At 36.8% G+C, this 19,460-nt stretch overlaps 1 protein-coding gene across 1 annotated transcript in view; it reads right to left on the bottom strand.

The window, feature by feature from the left end:
• Positions 1-19,460, bottom strand: part of PDE4D (phosphodiesterase 4D) — an 806,167-nt gene that overhangs the window by 591,631 nt on the left and 195,076 nt on the right. The window contains exon 3 of the mRNA XM_060761516.2: positions 14,902-15,137. Within this exon, the coding sequence (XP_060617499.2) occupies positions 14,902-15,137 (236 nt within the window). The remainder of the gene's footprint in view (positions 1-14,901; positions 15,138-19,460) is intronic.

Below are 19,460 nucleotides of genomic sequence, written 5' to 3'. Positions count from 1 at the left end.
TTGGTTTTTAATGGTCCATCTCCTTATGACCTCTTGTGGTCTGAAAGGCAATACAGAAATACTTTAAATCAGTGGTTCCCAATCTATTGCCTGCAAGAACTAAAACATGGTCCACAGCCTCACCGTTACTATACCGTTGCAACAAGAGCAATTGGTCTCGCAAAACCCTCTTATAGTGCTAAGGCTTATTAAATATGGTTTTCTGTGGGTGAGCAGATGGTGACTACTGGATGGCATATGTTCTGTATCAGAAAATAGAGCTGGCATGGTCTATCCAATGCAGTTTTCTGAATCAGAACCTCATATAACCAAACCAAAACTAAAGTTGACCAAAAACTGTTTTGTAACCCCTTTGATACTAATGTTGGAGAGTGGTCAACGTGGTCCATAATCAAATGATCCCTGGTCAAAAAAATGTTGGGAACCACTGCTTTAAATAAATAGATAATAAAACAAAACTTAAATGTATCCTGTAAGTTGCCTTGGGTTCTATACTGGGAACTCAAGGCATATCCTTTCTGGGAGACAGAAAGGACGTCTTTCATAAGAGCTTTGATTCAAGAAACTGAGGGTTTATTGGGATATTTTTCCTTACTTTATGTGCATTCCAATTATTCATACAGTTTCCATTTCCAAGATAAACAAGTAACCCAGAACTGGCATTATCCTATTAAACTTTAGTAAAAGGAAGGGGGTGGGAGCAGAAATTGTTTGCAGCATTATTTCTGTGGGTTTTGTAGAATGTAGTTACTTGGTATCTGAGATTAAGTAGGAATTTTGTGACAAGTTATTTGAAATCTCTGTGTTTAGTCTGACTCAATTAAGATTCACACAGCATTCAGGCAGAAGTATTATTTTTCATAACAGGATATATTTCCCTGTCAAGCATACAATATGTATAATAGGTTTCAGTACTTGGATACAACTGGCTGTCTTGTTTTGTACTTTCATTCATCTGTCTAGTGTAATGAATCCCAGCTGTCTAGATTTAAGGATCTGGGAATAAAAGGCTGACCATGGGCAAGTCACACTCTCAACCAGACTAGTATCAAGTATGCATTTTAGAAACCATGTAACACCGGTCCTGCAAGACCAGGCCCGTAGCCAGGATTTCGATATGGGGGGGAGTGAGTTTGTTTCGGGGGGGGGGGGGCTGAGTCTGAGTGAAAGAGGGTCTACCCTAGCAAACCTTTTGTATCATTACCCCAATACCCCCATGTATATGGGATATATTGAGTATGGTGATCAGATCATGATATGAATAAACATAACAGTTTAACTAATGCACCAGTAAGGCCTTTTCGTGAACCACCATGAGAATTTCAGGGGGGGGGGGGGGCTGAAGCCCCTGAAGCCCCCCCCCCCCCCCCCGGCTACATGCCTGTGCAAGACCTATAGAGGACAAATAACTCTTCCCAAGAAAGACCTCTGATAAGTTTGTCTTGGGGTTGCATAACTTGGAAACAACTTAAAGACACACACACAACAACAACAACAGGAAGAAAGTTTTTAGGATTTTTAAGATACTGGAAATAGATTCATAATGGTGAGCCATATCCTTGCATATATTATTTGGCAGTAGGAAGTTTGGGGTTTGGTGCTGTGTTGAAAGCTCTTTGTAGAACTTTTTAACTTAAAAGTGAGAAGTGAAGTGGACATATAATAAAAGTGGTCCTATTTGTTCATCCTTATGTGCCAGAATTAAATATGTTAATCCCCAGTAGTCACACATTGTTGGAGAATTCACACAGAACTAGATACATAACATCACCTGAACAATTCTAAATCATTTCTATATATTTGTACATTTTTAACCAAAAAGAAATCTAGGAAAATATATAAATCCTTTCAAATTAATTTATTTATCTATTTGTGTCACTGGAGTATCTTTGGGTGTGCTTGGTGTTTTCAGTGGCAATTCATTGGTATTGGGACAAAAAATAAAAATAAACTCAAAAGTATAAAAGAACACCATAAATGATATGCTCTCCTTTAGGGTTTGTTCTAAGGTAGTACACAAGAAGCCAAAGGGCAGGTTCAAATAAATGTTTCTATCCAATCCACCTGGTGTATGCTACTTTGCATGACTGTACAGTGCATCATAAAACTTAACAGAAACAACCTCACTGTGGCATTGCCTAAAGATACCTTGGTGGTGTACCTGAAGTGAAACTGACTTGTGGACAAGTCTGTAGCCAAAAAAGTGGTTTTACTGGTTCAACCCACCACCTCTGGAAATGTTTCAAATTAAAAAAGAAACCTGGTTTACTCGTGAATTTTAACTGGTTAACCAAATCCCCATGCTAAGTCTATAAGAAGCAAACATTAAAGTTCCTCCAGAACTGCAAGCACTATATCAACCTAATTTTGATAATTTATTCACACTGCAATAGCCAACACAGTGGAAGTGACCAAGTTTTGACATCGTGGATGTGTAATCAACACATGTTCTCATAATGTAATCCATCGAAAATGACATCAGAATCAGATTCCCCAGGTTAAACTCCATGCGGAAAAATTAAGTTTAAATAAAACTTATGATATTTCCAGGTATACAGCAAATATGAAAATTTATGCTTGCTTTACAAGATTATATTTTAATTTATTCTAAACTATCAAGTAGTTTTTGAATAACTAGGTGCCAGATTAAAAGTATTTTATGTAGTTTCTAAAAAATGTAGTAATATGTGTAGTCATAGATCTTGATTTTCCAATTGAAAGTGAAAATATAAGTATAAGACACCTTTCAAAATGCTGTTATCATTGATGCTAATCAATTTTTTTCATGAAATCTGAACACAATTATGGATTTTATTATGTAGTTTCATTTGTTATTTATCCCATGTAACTACCTTTAATTGTTTTTTAAATATTATTTTATTTAAACTCCTGAAAGTAGTCATGTCACTGCTTTCTTGCTTTTCACCCTTTCAGAGCTCTCTCTTACATACGTCTTCTTGCTCCTCCCACTGGGGTATAAAATGAAGGGATGAAAGCAGATGCTGGTTACTCCAAACACAGCTGTCTTACTGTGCAAGTGCCTGCTATTTATTATTTATTATATTTATTATTTATTTAAAAGTTTTATATACCGACCTTCTCACCTCTCTTGAGGGACTCAGACCGGTTTCCAACCATAATATCACATACAGTTAAAACCATAATAATTCATTTTACACTAAAACATTAAAACAGTAATTACATTCAAAAACTACAATGGTCAGTCGTCACACTAACTCGTTGTTCATTATCCATCATGCTAGCTTGAGTTGCCGTTCTGAGACTTAAAGCCCTGTTAGCTGCTGTTAGTGTTTCTTTCCAAAAGATGCCTAAGCATCCATCAAAGCAACGGAATGTTTTTGAGTTCATGGTAAAAAAGAAAAGGCCAAATATTGAAAACCAAGAAGGTATCAAGTTGAGAACCATTACAGGTGTTTTAGAACTTGAAACTTTGTAACTAAAATAGAAATTTCATTTAATTAAATATATAATGACTCATTGAATTTAAATTATTTTGTAGGATGGACCAACTCTTTGTGGTTTGCTAAAAAAAATTAAAAATGTATCAACTCCCCTCCCCCGATTTTATTTTATTTATTTATTGCTATGGGCTTTCATATAAGTAAATAATATTAGAGACAGCCAGAGGCACAGAAGCACAAATCTTTCATTAGCACCATATGTCCAATACCCCCACCCACCCACCACCTGCCCCCTTATCTTGAAGATCTCTCTCTCTCACTTATGATTACAGATTTGTGCTCCGTTGTTCTCCTGGTGTGTTGGACTGCATCTGTCACAATCACTTCATCAGCTAAAAGGGGAACCAGCTTCAAAGCCCTGCTCAGCAATGGAGCTCATGAGGTGGCCTTGGGCCAGTCAGTAACTCAGCAGTACCTATCAGCATGAGATACTGACTGGCCCAAAGCCACTTCATGAGCTCCAGTGCAAAAGAATTCTGGCAACTTGTGATGAGAAAAGAACTATGGAACTCACTAGAAATAGAAAGATACGTGTAAATATATTTAAAGTGGTTTTTAAAAATGTTTCTTAAGTGTCAGGAAACCTTACAAGGCAAAACCTGATAAGAATATTCAGAGTTCTTCACATTATTAGCACATGGTTCTTTACACCAAAATCTTAATTTTTGTATAGAAAACAGTATTTTCTATACATAAAATTTTATCCACAGGGATATTACTTTCTATAGAGAACAAACGATTTCTTGTGCAGAAAATTCCATTTATTTAAAAAGGTGCATATTTTCTAATGATTTTCTACACAGAAAAGTGTTAATGCACAAAATTTAATTTGCAAATTTTAATGCTTAACTGTAAATACAGTTGAAATTTGAGATTTTTTTTGGAAGAAAATAGCTAACTATCACTCATTGGTTCCTTCAAGAATGAAGCAGATCCTTAGTAGATTACACTATGTTCCTGCATTATGAATGTTATTTCCTAATTCATTCTATCATTAAAACATGAAAAACGTTTATTAAACTACAAAAACCTTTTTGCAGAAGGTCTTGCAGCACATTTTGCTATAGTTTTTCAATGAATATCTTGAGTCTCAACCGAATCAATGTAGTTTGTGGCAGCCACAAAAATGCAGTTTCTAGAGTATAGCAACTACTTTCAAGTGCAGGTATCTCAGAGTTAAACACGAATAACACTTTCAAATGAAGAACTGATTTTTTTCTTCAAATTTTGTTACATAGACCTAGAGATGTCTCCTGACACTGATTAGAGGAAAAAAATGGAGGTATATATATATAATAAGTACATAAAAGGTACATGGGATTCCTTGATATATGTGAAAATATGCATATGGTGGAAATCTTTATTTCTCATGCAACAGATCAGGGATATAGGCAGCCATATCTATAAATATAAGGAGGTCAAGGATAGGACAATGGGATGTGAGTCCCACCAGCACACTCCAATAAATGCAAGAACGTGATATTTTCCTTGCACCTTTTTGGTTGGGAGAGGGGAGATTAAAATTTTCAATGAAAGGTGGATTTCTCTTCTCAGTATGGGTAACTATGGCATTCCACCTGCAATAATCTACTGACTTTGGCTGTGCTGGTTAAGACTGAGATGCATTGTAGACTACAAACATTAAAAGTCATATCTAATCCTCAACATGGTCATACAGCAAAATCAGGAATAAATCACTGATCAGCTTAATTCACATTCATAGTCTTTAGATGAGGCCTCATTTGGGTCTTTATATTTATAGTAAAATATTTCTATCCCACCTTCTGTCTAAAGATCCTGAGGTATTAAAACTAAATCTAATTTAAAATATGGAAACCAATAACATTGATTTCAAAAAATTAGAAACACATTAAACAAATTAACAAATTAACAAGGCAGATTAAAACTGGCAAAAGAGAAAGGAAATTAGGCTTAGCTCATAGAGCAAAAATGGGCATTAACCTCACCAGCATTCACCAAACACCTAGTTTGTGGGATTATTTGAGTTATGTACTCAATTATTTCATGGTTAACCTGTTAGATTTAACTGTTATGGAGCTGATCATAACCTGGAGCATCTGTGTTGATTTTTCTCACACATTGGTTTCTCAGTCTCTCTCCTATCTCAAGACATTTTGTTTGTAAAGTTCAGTAGCCTGGGTTAATCTCTTCTTTTCCATTTTTGATTAATTGTTAAATTGATTTGTAATCCATTCGTTGTGCCCAAATCTCTAGGTACTGAAATATATTCTTTCCTCATTCCTTCCCTAATTGGTCCAAGTACCTACTAGGCATCTGTTTCCCATTCTCAGTGTGATTAATGTGCCTTTAGTTCTTCTCTGCATTTTTTAGACTATACTTTTCTGTTACATTCACAAGCATATTTATTTTAACCACGAGGCACATCTATTTTATAGTTTGCTGTGTATTGTCAAACATGTTAATATTCTCTAAAACAGAAGTGGGAATTGTGTGGCCTTCCAGATGCTAAATTTCAGCTGCCATCATTTCTGGTCATTGCTTCTGTTGGCTAAGTCTATATAGGGACTTGAAACAGATGCCCAACAACATCTGGAGACCCACATATTTCCTGACCATGATCTAATAGCTATAGGAAGGTTCCCTCAAATGGGGCTAGCATCGTTCAAGTAAAAACTATAGAGAGAACACATGTTTCTTTAATGGTTATGCAAGAGTGAATTTCAGCAGGTGTTGATCATTATGTGGTTGCATGAAGACAAGACTTGCTGAAATTCCCATCATTAAAGATGCAGGGGCCCCTCCAGTTTTCAATATGGCAAGACTGAGCGTACAGGTCTTTAAATTTTATCTTTTTCTTTTGGGGAAAAATTAAATTTTGAGGAAGTCTAGCATGTGAAGTGAGAGTACTTTAACAGCCTAACTGCCCACTGCTGGCCATAGCAACACCTGCACAGCGCCATAGCAACATCTCTTCGGCCCTGCTGCCTTACAACTCCTGGGCAAGATGCCTCCATGGCCCCACAGCCTCTCAGTGAGAGTACTTCAACGGCTTAACTGCCTGCTGCCGGCCATAGCAACACCTGCATGTAAATGTAGTAAATAAATAAAAATTACTGAAGTTACCTGTTTGCAATTAAGCAGAATTAATCCTTTTTGGGACCTATCTCAGTTTCCAATTTTATGCAGATATGGGAGAAAAAGCAAAAAGATGTTATAGCCTTTTTGTTTTCCCAGTGCATATCAGTGAAGGAATTCCCAGATTTCCAAAGATTGCTTTGGATTTTTTGCCCAAATCAAGAATGGATTCTAGGTACCACTGGAACTGATGTTGTCCAGAGTAGTAACTTCTAGTGTCATGCACATGGAAACCCTTTCTTTATCTAGTTGAGATTTCGGGATCCCAGTTTACCTTTAGGAGATCCGATCTCCAAGCATCCTGATCTACCCACCTAGTTCTGCATCAAGTCCATCTGAAAGATGACAAAAAATTATAGACAATATTATAGTGTCACCCAATGTGGTCTGTACCTACTACACCCCAGCTAATGATGTCACTGTGGAATTCAAACTGCCAACTCAGTTTCTGGAGGAGTTGTACATAGCCCCAGTCAAAACTGTATCTACCCCTTTAAAATATAAAACAATACAGCATGTTTTCTCTCTTTTCTTACTCCAGGTAATAACTGGATGCTTAGAGTAGCCTTTGAAGAGTACATTAGCTCAGCAGGAGACAGACAGTACCAGAGATTGCTCTTGTTTAAAACATTTTGCTTATCTACAAATGCACTAAGTTGGGAAGGGAATCATATTCATATGAGTGCAGGAAGGAATAGAAGAACACCAAGCTCCCAAACATCCAGCCAACCTAGCAGCTTAAAAAAAATTAACTTCTTCTCCAAGCTCCTTTATCAACTAAGTCCAAAACCAACATGAAGTTTTCATTCATTCCTCTCTGCCAACAAGTCTGTGGCTGCTTTCCAGGTGACTAACTGGCAATCAAAACTGACTGAAGGGATTCAGTTTGGATGGAATTGGCCTCTTCCTCAACCCACGCTGCTGCCTCTTACACAGGGGGAGACAACACAGTTTTCAGAGAGAAAGACGAATTGGCTAAGCTAGTATGGTATTTCAAATTAGAATATATTTTGAAGCTTCAGCACACACACTGTGTTATATTTCTTTTATCTATGTGTGTATACACACACACACACAAGAATGAACTTGTAACAAGATGGGCAAATCAAATATAGCATGCATAACAATTCAGGAGCATAATGTATTTCACATTTTGGTTACTCAGTTGAAATCTTGATTATCTTCAAAAGAAAAAGAAAAAATATGACTGTAAGGTAGCAAAGAAATTCTGATGAGCATAGAAAGCTCATCAATCCTGAGTGAACTGTACGTTTCTAGTGGATTTGAGATATGCTTATGTTTTGAACTTTTTCAAATGAAGTCTACTGCTTGTTTGTTTATTTTATCCCAGAAAACAAAAAGCTATCCCAGAAAATATTAAACAACACACTTTAGCAGTAGAAATCAGCAGTAACAAACAGTCACAGCAGCAATACATTTAGTAATACCGAACTAAGCCAGGTATAAATTTAGAAGCGAGACAGGATGGTGTAATGGAAACCCACTGGGTCCCCTTGGGCAAGTCACACACTCTCAACTTCAGAGGTAAGCAAAAACAAACTTCCTTGCGATGAATCTTATCCACAAACCCACACAATAGGTTTGTGTTGGGGTTGCCAGAGATTGAAGGTTCAAAACAACACATAATTTAAAAACTTACAGGGGTCTGTCTGATCAGGAGCTCGAACACAATCACATACAAATAAAGCACAGAATTTACTCCTAACTGTACTGAAAGGCTTAGGACAAAAGTAGAATCATATATTCAACCAAATATTTATTGGACTGCAATGCTCATCATCCATTACTAATTAGGACTTTGGAGTTGCTATCCAAGAAGTTGCCCTTCACTGGCCTAAAGGTGTAAAGATAACAGTTCTACCAGAGACATTTCACTTGGCAGAACATTTCCAAGATGCAGAGAATGTTTTTGGCCTGCAACACACAGAATCCCCATGTCAACTTAAGTACAAAGTGACATAACTATGGGCTTCTTCTGTATGCATATGCTGCCATTTTGGAGTAATGTCACAGAGAGAACTAAGAAACATTAATATTTCTGAATGATAACTCCCAGAATCCCCCAGTCAAATAGTAACATCATTAAGCTCTAGTGAGGATATCACAAAATGACATCCTATTAATGTTGCCTGTGTTTCTCTTACTGTATTTAACATTTGGGTTATTTTTGCGTTTGGTGATCCTTTTAATGTTAGCTGCTTTTGTAACATTTTAGAATTTTGGATACAAAGGGCCAATGATAAAAGACATAAATCTAGGTTTGTATTTGAATCACAGAAATCATCTTATTGATTGGTATCTAGATTTAAAACAAACTCTAGTTAGGCTTATAATGCATCACCCCTCACCAATACAGGAACAAGTTTATGCAAGTGTTTTCTCCACATCTTACTTGTTTCCAAACATACTTTCAACTTCTCCTGTTGTTTCAGCTAACATCTCATTATCGAGACATTTCACATCAGATTAAATCAATCACACTGTGCTTGAAGAGAAAGATCAGAGTAAACACTAGCCTTAGTTCCGTGCCAAAGAAAAAACTTTGGAGGCAACCTGATAGCACGCAGTCTCTGCTTTTGTCCTCCTTTTTTTAAAAAAAAAAGCATTCAAAGTAAATTAAAGCATGGCAGTTTTATTAATATGCCTTGCCACACATTTTTTTTTAAATTCAGACAGCAATGAATTTACAAGATAACAGCTGCTTGAGGATTGGAAATGAGTTGAAGAAGAATGGGTTTTATTTGTTTACTATCTTCAGCATTTCACGTTTGTGCAATTCAAATTTTATCACTGTCATGAGTGAAATGGTTGCCTCCAGTTTTATGTGCTATATAAAGGGCTACCCTTGAAGACTTAGCAACTATTTGTGTGAAAAAGTGAAATAAAATGAAATATGGCTACCATTGTGCTAAGGCTGCATCTACATTGTAGAATAATTGCAGTTTAATTGCCATGGCATTTTAACTGCCATGGCTTAATGCAATAGAATTATGAGAAATGTAGTTTTACGATGTTCCCAGCCTTCCTGCCCAAAGAGTGCTGGTGTCTCACCAAACCACAACACCCAGCATTCCATACTACTACTGATTAAAGTAGTATCAAACTGCATTACTTCTACAGTGTAGATGCAACATAAATTAAGGAGTAGCAAAGGGACGCCCACATGATATTGGCTTGCAACACCCAGCATTTGATCTTGCTCATCTTGTTCTTAAAGGAACCAGTAAGTGATTTGAACAATTGTTTCCTTGTGGTGAAGAAATATTGAAAAACTGCCATTTGTAGCTCAGGACTTATTATGTGCTAAATTTGTATGGGTTATTATGTGCAAACACTACCAATACAAGACATGCTTTTCCTCTGTAGAAATTATGTACCTGGGATCTTATTTTGTAGGGCAGTCTGAAACTGAACACTCATTTATTTCTACTAGTATTATGTAATTCTTTACTGTTTTTTGAAGCAAGCAATAAATAATTTCAGTAATTTTCTCTTCACTATGATTTTCCCCCACCATGCAGTTTTTGAAGTCAATTTGCAGTTTGGGATTTATTCTATGCAAAATTCTCATAAAGTTGCCACAACCATTTTTTTTAAATGGTAAAACAACTTTTTTTTTAGTATTGAGAAACCTTGGCAAAAAACATAATAATCCTGGACTGACAACAATTTCAACTCCCTTTTTATTTTTGCAGAAAATAAGATTTATGTGAAGAAATATTTTTTGTGCAAAAAATGTTATTTGCTGTACAAAAAAACCAGGTGCTAATTTTGTGCAGAACGAGTCCCAACTGCAGTATTTTCTTTGAAAGAAACAAAAACATTATGCGCAGAAATATTGTTTCCACAGGGAAAAAAAACCTTTATAGAAAAAGCTGGTGTTCATGTAAAACATATGCAAATTTTGCACAGAATAAGTTTTTTAATGTAAAGCTTTTGTCAGTCCAGAATTTGTCTTGTCAATGTCACTCAACACTCAAAAACATATTTTCCATCATTAAAAACATACAGTTCTTGTGGGTTTTTTCGGGCTATATGGCCATGTTCTAGAGGCATCTCTCCTGACATTTCGCCTGCATCTATGGCAAGCATCCTCAGAGGTGAGGTCTGCTGGAACTGGGGAAAAAGGGGTTTATATATCTGTGAAATGACCAGGGTGAGGCAAAGCCCTTTGTGCATTAAAGAGGGCAGAAAAATGGCCATAAGAAACCTATCCTGTTCTTCAAAGGGCTATTTTTTTATACTATCATTAGGTATAGTGGCAGGCGTCACAACTTCATAGGATTTCTGCTCATTGCCAAAAGTCATATGTGTCATATACAGTTAGATGAAAAATTCCATTAGGGAGAACTATCACAAACCAGATCATATTCTATCCCACATACTGTGTACTCATTGTAATGGATTTTTTTAAAAAAAAAAATCCAATGAGTCCCTTAGTATTTCAAGTTTCTAACACAACTTTTCACCCAAGCATTAGGTTTTCTTTTACAACATCAAAGAGACAAAGTTCTTTGTAGCCTTCAAAGCCCGCAAATTTCCAAACAGTATATGGATTTTTCAGAACTCCTGAGATGATGGTCAAATAGAGAATTTCAGATTATAGATACACATTTGTACCATGGAGGATATCTGTCTCTGCATCTCAAATATATACTGTATGCCTGTGTTTCCTTCCAAAGGCCAAGAAAACCTGAATCTGCTGGAGAGATGTTAAAATCTAATGTTCTACAGTAAGAATGAAACCTATTAGATTTTGAAGAGAGATCTGTGCAATTTTTGTTGGTATGCTGATTTTAAAATGTTGCCATGTAATAATATACACTGGGTTGCCTCCTCCTTCTCTGCTATAAACATCTCCCAGAAATCAAGGCTAAACTGAAAGAGTTTGAATATAGAGTATACAGGATTTTTAATGGTTAAGGAAGGCCCCTTCAACACTGCCATATAATCCAGATTATCAAAGCATATATCTATCCACATTATCTGCTTTGAACTGGATTATATGATGCTACACTGCTATATAATTCAATTCAAAGCAGATAATATGGATTTTATACGACAGTGTAGAAGGGGTCTAAGATTTCCTACTATAATAGTGTAAGATAGAACTGGAATATCAGCCCTCAAATATCCTTTCAGGAGGAACATGAAGCTAGGAACCCAAGGTTATTGTTTGTTTTCCTTCCTGCTTAGTGAGGCAAGCAGACAACAAATAATAACTTTGTCCAAAGGAGTTACCAAGCACTATGCTGTTTTCAGTCCAACATACTAACAGTTTATTTCAAGAACCAATGGTTTAAAGAACTTTGGAGCTACTTAAATAAAAACAATATGTGGATGAACATTTGTCTAACACTTATATATTAATTCTTTTCTAATGTTTATGTGACCCGCAGAATGGAGATACAGTTACAGTATTACTAGAATAGCATTTGTATGCAGAACACGTCATGCAATATGCGGGGCTTGACAAATGCAAGGCTGGGGTTAAAATTGCTGGAAGGAACCTTAACAACCTTAGATATGCAGATGATACCACTTTGATGGCCAAAAGTGAGGAGGAGCTGAGGAGTCTTCCAATCAAGGTGAAAGAAGAAAGTGCAAAAGCTGGGTTGCAGTTAAACATAAAAAAACACAATTCTGGCAACCGGACTGATTGATAACTGGCAAATAGAGGGAGAAAACGTGGAGGCTGTGACAGACTTTGTATTTCTAGGCGCAAAGATTATGGCAGACAGGAAATCAGAAGACACTTACTTCTTGGGAGGAGAGCAATGACCTCCCAAGAAGGAGAACCGCAATTTATATATTTTATTGATATTTTTAATTTGTTCTGGTTTTAATATTCTGTAAACTGCCTTGAGTCATAATATTGGAGGAAAGGTAAGATATAAATGAACAGAAAAACCACTTAATAAAAAAATCTTAATAAAATAGCAAAAAATAGAGGCAGCACACTGGCAACGAAGATCTGCATAGTTAAAGCAATGGAATTCCCCATAGTAACCTATGGATATGAGAGCTGGACCATAAGGAAGACTGTGTGAAGGAAGATAGATGCTTTTGAACTGTGGAGTTGGAAGAAAATTCAGAGAGTGTCTTGAACCGCAAAAAGATCCAACCAGTCCATACTTCAGGAAATAGAGCCCGACTGCTCATTGGAGGGAAGGATATTAGAGGCAAAGATGAAGTACTTTGGCCACATCATGAGAAGACAGGAAAACTTAGAGAAGACAATTATGCTGGGCAAAATGGAAGGAAAGGGGATGACCAAGGGCAAGATGGATGGATGGTATCCTTGAAGTAACTGGCTCGACTCTGAAGGATCTGCGGGTGGTGACGGCCGACAAGGAACTCTGGCATGGACTGGTCCATGAGGTCACAAAGAGTCGGAAGTGACTGAACGAATAAACAACAAAAAGCATATCAAAACAATACAGGCCATAGGTAATATGTCAGCGATTGTCAAAATGGAGTTAACCAGGTTGATTACAACAGCTGAAGTTGTAATTATTATTTTAAGTCAATACATCCACTATCCCAGCACACAATGGTGCATAGGAGTACTGAGCATCAGCTTGTCCACTATTAACACAACATACTCTGTTGAAGCATTTCAGTTTTATGCTACCTTTCCTCACATACTTTTCTATAGCTAAAGCAAGCACCAAGACATCCATCAGGGCACCAAAATATGTCACTAAAAGTATGACGTTTTATTTGGCATTTTCAGTGCTATATTGATCGGTGGATGTAGCTGTCTCATATGTAATGCATGAGACCAAGTCTCTTAGATAAGTATTTTCAAATTTAAATTCGCTCATGCATGTCATGGTTTTCAGGAATCTTCAGGTACGATGGATAAGTTTACTCTGCGGAATTGGCATTCCCCTCTTTCCTCATCCCAAATTACCAAGACTAGGAAGCATGTAAGCCATTAAGAAGTTCAGAAAGGATGCTGCCAGTGCTGCTCCAAATGTCACAAACACTTCCTTGATTTATAAGACCATCTGAAACCACAACTACTCACACCTGAACCTATAAACCCATCTGTGCACATTCAGAAGAAGACCTATAAGCCTCTCTAAACACCTTTGCAGATGCATACGAAAAGCTTGGCCTGTCATTGAACATCGAGAAAAGCAAAGTGCTCTTCCAGCAGTCACCAGCCAATCCCTCTCCAATGCCAGAAATACAGCTTAATGGTGTAACATTAGAAAATGTTGACCATTTCCACTACCTTGACAGCCACCTCTCCACAAAAGTCAACATTGACACTGAAATTCAACACCGCCTGAGCTCTGCAAGTGCAGCATTTTTCTGAATGAAGCAGAGTGTGTTTGAGGACTGGGAAATCCATAGGGATACCAAGGTGCCTGTTTATAAAGCTATTGTCCTCCCAACCCTGCTATATGTCTGCAAAACATGGACTATCTACAGATGTCACATGCAACTCCTGGAACTATTGCATCAGCAATGCCTCTGAAAAATCCTGCAAATCTCTTGGGAAGACAAGTGGACAAGTGTCAGCATGCTGGAAGAAGCAAAGATCACTAGCATTGAAGTGATGCTCCTCCACCATCAACTCCACTGGAACAGCTACATTGTCAGAAGGTCCGATCACCATCTCCCAAAGCAGTTACTCTACTCCAAACTCAAGAACGGAAAACAGAATGTTAGAGGACAAGAAAAGAGATTTAAAGATTGGCTCAAAGCCAACCTTAAAAACTGTAGAATAGACACCGAGAACTGGGAAGCTCTGGCCCTTGAGCACTCTAGCTGGAGGTCAGCTGAGACCAACAGTGCTATAGAGTTTGCAGAGGCATGAATGGAGGGTGAAAAAGAGAAATGTGCCAAGAGGAATGCACGTCAAGCCAACCCCAACTGCTTTCTACCTGGAAACCATTGTTTTCACTGAAGGAGAACATGCAGGTCAAGAATAGGGCTCCACAGTCACCTATGTACCCACCGCTGGGACACCACACTTGGAGGACAATCTTACTCGAACAATGAGGGATCGCCCAAGTAAGTTTTATATATATATATATATATATATATATATATATATATATATATATAGCTGCTTCCACTTCCACTACCATCAAAGCACCAGAACCAACTCACTAGTTCCATTAATCTGATATTGCAACACCTTCTGCCTGAGCTGCCACTTTTTTCTTCACTTAAGGGTCAAATGTTTTAATCACAACCTCCAGGATATCAGATGCTCTTGATAGTCATACAGAATGAAGGAAGCAGGTGCCAAATCAATGCTTACCTTGAAGATTCTGCAGCAGTAATAGCAATTAGTGGGAGAGTTCTCAGTGAAAGGCTGGTGGGCCTTGATATGGACTCTGTCTCCCCCTTTCTGTCCCAATCGGCTTGCTCCAGTTGCCTGAATGCCAAGGGGGGAAGCTGGAGATTACGGCAAGAGAGTCTCCTAACACGATACTGTTCCATTCCCTGGAGAGCCCCCTCCTCTTCATTATGAGGGTATAATATTTCTTCTGATACCTACAGCAACATAAAGAATGAGATATATTGGTTAGGCATTTCCTATAAATTCATTGCTAAATTGCACCAATTATTCTTGGTATGACCTTATATTTTATTTAAAAAGTATTAAAATGCAATTTAATTAAATCATTAGTGGGTGAGGCAGGAAAGACTTCCGTTATTTTGTTCCATTTAACAATTCTGGTTAGAGCAGCATCATGTACCCATCCACTCCATTATCACCAACTCCAAAATATGCTGCACCAAGGAACCAAAGAGAATTTCATGGCTCCACTTGAGTCTTCATCAAAGAAACAATCAAGTTCAGGGGGAAATGACTATAGGGATATAGTTATTAAAAGGAAGGCTCACAAAGATTGGTTTTCCTTCTATATATTGTTTATTTGCTTTTTTCAAAACAACATTTATATATTTTATTGATATTTTTAATTTGTTCTGGTTTTAATATTCTGTAAGGTGCCTTGAGTCATAATATTGGAGGAAAGGTAAGATATAAATGAACAGAAAAACCACAACAACAACGTACATTAACATGTATATAGACAAATTCTAAAAAAAATACTGGTTGTCTTATAAGTAAGAAATAAACAGAAACAACTAGACAGTCACAAATGCATGGAATTACTGGAGAAATTAATCATAGATGACTTTATATGTAGATATGTAGATATATCCAATATGTTTTGATTGAGCTGTTTTCTACAATGGTAGCAAGAAAGAAGAAATCAGCAACAGGTTGAGTATTTTTTTCATCAAAAACACTTGGGGCTAGAAGTGTTTGTTTTTCTATTTTAATTTTTTTTTTGGAATAGCTATATTTGCATATGCATACATAAGTAGGTATCTTTGAAATGGGACCATTATTATGAATAAACTACTTTGATTGCTTTCAGAATGGGACACCAGACCAGTGACATCACTAGGATAGTTGCTACCCAATACCATGTAGCTCACGGTATACGAAATGTCCCTCTGTATCAGAATTTGTAGTGTAGTAAAATATCAAAAAAGTGTCATTTAAAAGACCAGCAACTATTAAAAAAATTAACTTCAGGATCAAAACAATATAACAACAACAAAAACAACAACAATGCATGTTTCTAAGGTGTGCAGACAAAGCCACATGATTTGAAGTGTCATCGTATTTGGATGATAAAGACAACACTGGCAAGGCCACACGTGTATCAGAAGTTACAAAAGATCCAGTAACAGAGATTTAGCCTACTGGGTTCATTAATGCAGGATCTGAAGTTGGTCTTCTGGAAAATATTGGTTCTATCTAACTAGACTTATGCTGAATTATTGCACCAAAATTGTATAGACAATCATTTAGATGTCACTGTCTTGTATGGTGTCACTGGTTCAATTATCTTGCACTCCACTAGTGACACTTCTGTTCCAAACAGAATCCAGACAAGAGGCAAGGAACCTTCATTCCTCAGTCTAAAGAGATAGGGATGGGGGAAAACTCTTGGTTCACAATCCTAGAAGTGGCTGTGCTTCTCTTGAAAGATCATAAACATTATTTCTAGTGGGGGGGAAACCCTGGTTGCAATTATGACAAGGTATGACTTTTTCTGCTCAAAGTGATGTGCCAGCTGTGGTCATATTTGTAAGTGTCAGACTCATTCATAGTTCCCCACACCCCAGTGTTCTAAAATGTGCTCAAACTAAACAGTAACAACATTAATAATGATGCAGAAGATGGTAAAAACAACAAAAGTGGCAACAAAAACAGTCACATTCATCATTCACAACAAATATCTAGCTTAACCTTAAGGAAATGTGAAAATAATTTGAGTCAGGAGGATGTTGGGCAGGCTGCAATAAATCAAAAATGCTGATTAGGAGAGGGCAAGCTGGAAACAGTGAATTTCTGTCATTGAAAACGAAGTTCAATTATCCTTCTCTTGCATTTTTAGCATACTGCAGAAAAGGCTATTTAATCATAGCTAGAGTATGCAAAGACCAGTCCAATATGTATGTTCAGAGAAAGCTTCTTTACAGTTGTTAACTAAAAATATTCCTAGAATCAACAGAATGAGCTAAAAGCAATTCAGAATAATGCACACACGTCTCCACAGATTATATTGCCCATAACCATAACTCACCTACGTACTATTTATTTTAGCAGCACTCAGATAAGTAAATGGGTCATGAATGACAGCGTACATTAAGGTGCCTAATGGCAAAGGTAGGTGGCTTGTTTTTCACAAGTAACAGAAATATGAATATCTTTTTCTAAGGTATGTATAACCCCTTCAGTTCCGCAAGGGCTGTGAAGACATATGCTTAAAAAAATCATCAAAATCAGCGTTTGGAGTGAAATTCACGGTATCCTTGGGGAATCATTGCATCTGTTATATTCTAAGGTCAACATTTCCCAATAGGAGACTGGGAATCAACCAATGGTTTTTGCTCATTTCAGCATTTGGTACACATTGGTTTGTTACAGAAGCAAGTTGAATTCTTTGAACATTAACATTTTCCTTCTTAAGTAAAGTAATAAAAATCAATCTTAGGTTAAAGATTCCAGTTCTGTAGATTTGATTGAACATATACATTAAACATCGAAATCATATTTTTCTATTTACTTTTATATTTCTGTGGAAAAACTGTCACCTCCAGAAGCCCTGTCGCATTTTATTAATAATATTGCATTCCAAATTTCACTTTTCTGTATTTTCAGGCTGGATTTCTAACCAAACAAATTCTGATCTACTGTCTTCAGCTCTTTAACAGAATCGCTCTGCACTGTGATTTTAACCCTGATGTCAAATATCAGAAAATTGTTCCCATCCATCAGATGCTGTTTTTTGAATATACTTTTTATTTCCTTGATCTTTTTATGTAAACTGAAATTGTCATAGATTTGTACATTTTTATCTTTGCACATTTTTTTTTGCTTTCCTGATCTTTTTTTGGAAAATATGTTATTTTCTCTCGTTTACTTTTTAAAATTTATATTTCTTTCTTTAATTTTTTTATCATATTTACTAATATTTCAGTTAGTTTAAAACAAATAGTATTTATATCCTAGCTAAACAAATGTGTTAATTTCCTTGATATCTTCACCAATATCTTCCACAACAGCTATTTACAACTGTATGTATATAACAACAGCTATATAATATATAATTAAATCACCTAATTGTTTAGTTTCTATGTGTTCCTGCATTTATATCCAAGCTAAATAAATGTGTTAGTTTCCTTGATATCTTGATATCTTTACCAATATCTTCCACAACAGCTTTTTACAACTGTGTGTATATAACAACAGCTATATAATATATAACTAAATCACCTAATTGTTTAGTTTCTATGTGTTCCTGTTTTAACTTTCTTGTTTATTTTTTATTTGAGGCAAATTGCTGCAACAAGAGGATTAAAATCTGCGATTAGCCATGTTAGCCTGGTATATTGTATGCAAAGATATCTTGTAAAACAAAATTGCTAGAATAAGCTTTCATAGACTAATCCCAATTCCTCGTGTAAGGTTGGTCTATGAAAGCTTATGCTTAGGCTGTATCTACACCAGCCACTTAATCCAATGCTTTTCTGAGCATTATGCTCCTGACAAATCCCAGATCAACCATGGTGATGGCCACATGCTCTGGGATGAAATCTCTCCAAACCATGTTAGTGCCCAGCTAGTCCAGACTGGCTGAAATCTATTGGCCCCACTGACCCGTCCCCTAGAACCAATATGTCACTGCTACTGTTCCTTAGTGGTTATGGAGTTCTCAGCAAAAGACTGACCATCATGACCATGTCTGCTGAGGTCATAACAGGATGCACATACAATGAGCATGAAGGGGGCATCCTGTTATGTCCTCGGCAGATTGATTGTGACAGCCAGGCTCTCACAGGGAGCACTGTGGTCAGTGAGGAGTGGCTGCAACAACACAAGAAAAATCCATCTCCTTCCCTGCTTTGAAATGCATGGGAAGGGTGATGGTGGTGAACAATTGATCTGGCATAAATTGACTAAATTCAGTTGTTCAAGATGCTATAAACCACAAGGCTACTCCAGAGTTTTCTACAAAGTCCTCAATATCTCCTGACATATTGCAAAGAAATGTTGGAAAAGAACTAAAAATTCTGACTTCTTACCAGATGTCACCATGTAACATGAAGTCTGCCAGCTTTGGGAGGAATGTAGGGTTTGCTTTGTTTGTTTGTTTATGTGTTTGTTTGTGTATATATATAGCCTTGGTTCTCTTAGGGCCCTTCCATATAGCCATATAACCCAGGATATCAAGGCAGATAATCCACAAAATCAACTTTGAACTGGGTTATCTGAATCCACACTGCCATATA

The sequence above is a fragment of the Anolis sagrei genome, chromosome 2, assembly GCF_037176765.1.
Source record: "Anolis sagrei isolate rAnoSag1 chromosome 2, rAnoSag1.mat, whole genome shotgun sequence".
Lineage (NCBI taxonomy): Eukaryota > Metazoa > Chordata > Lepidosauria > Squamata > Dactyloidae > Anolis > Anolis sagrei.
The sequence above is the reverse complement of the archived record's forward strand: the minus strand, read 5'-3'. Positions and strand labels throughout refer to the sequence as shown.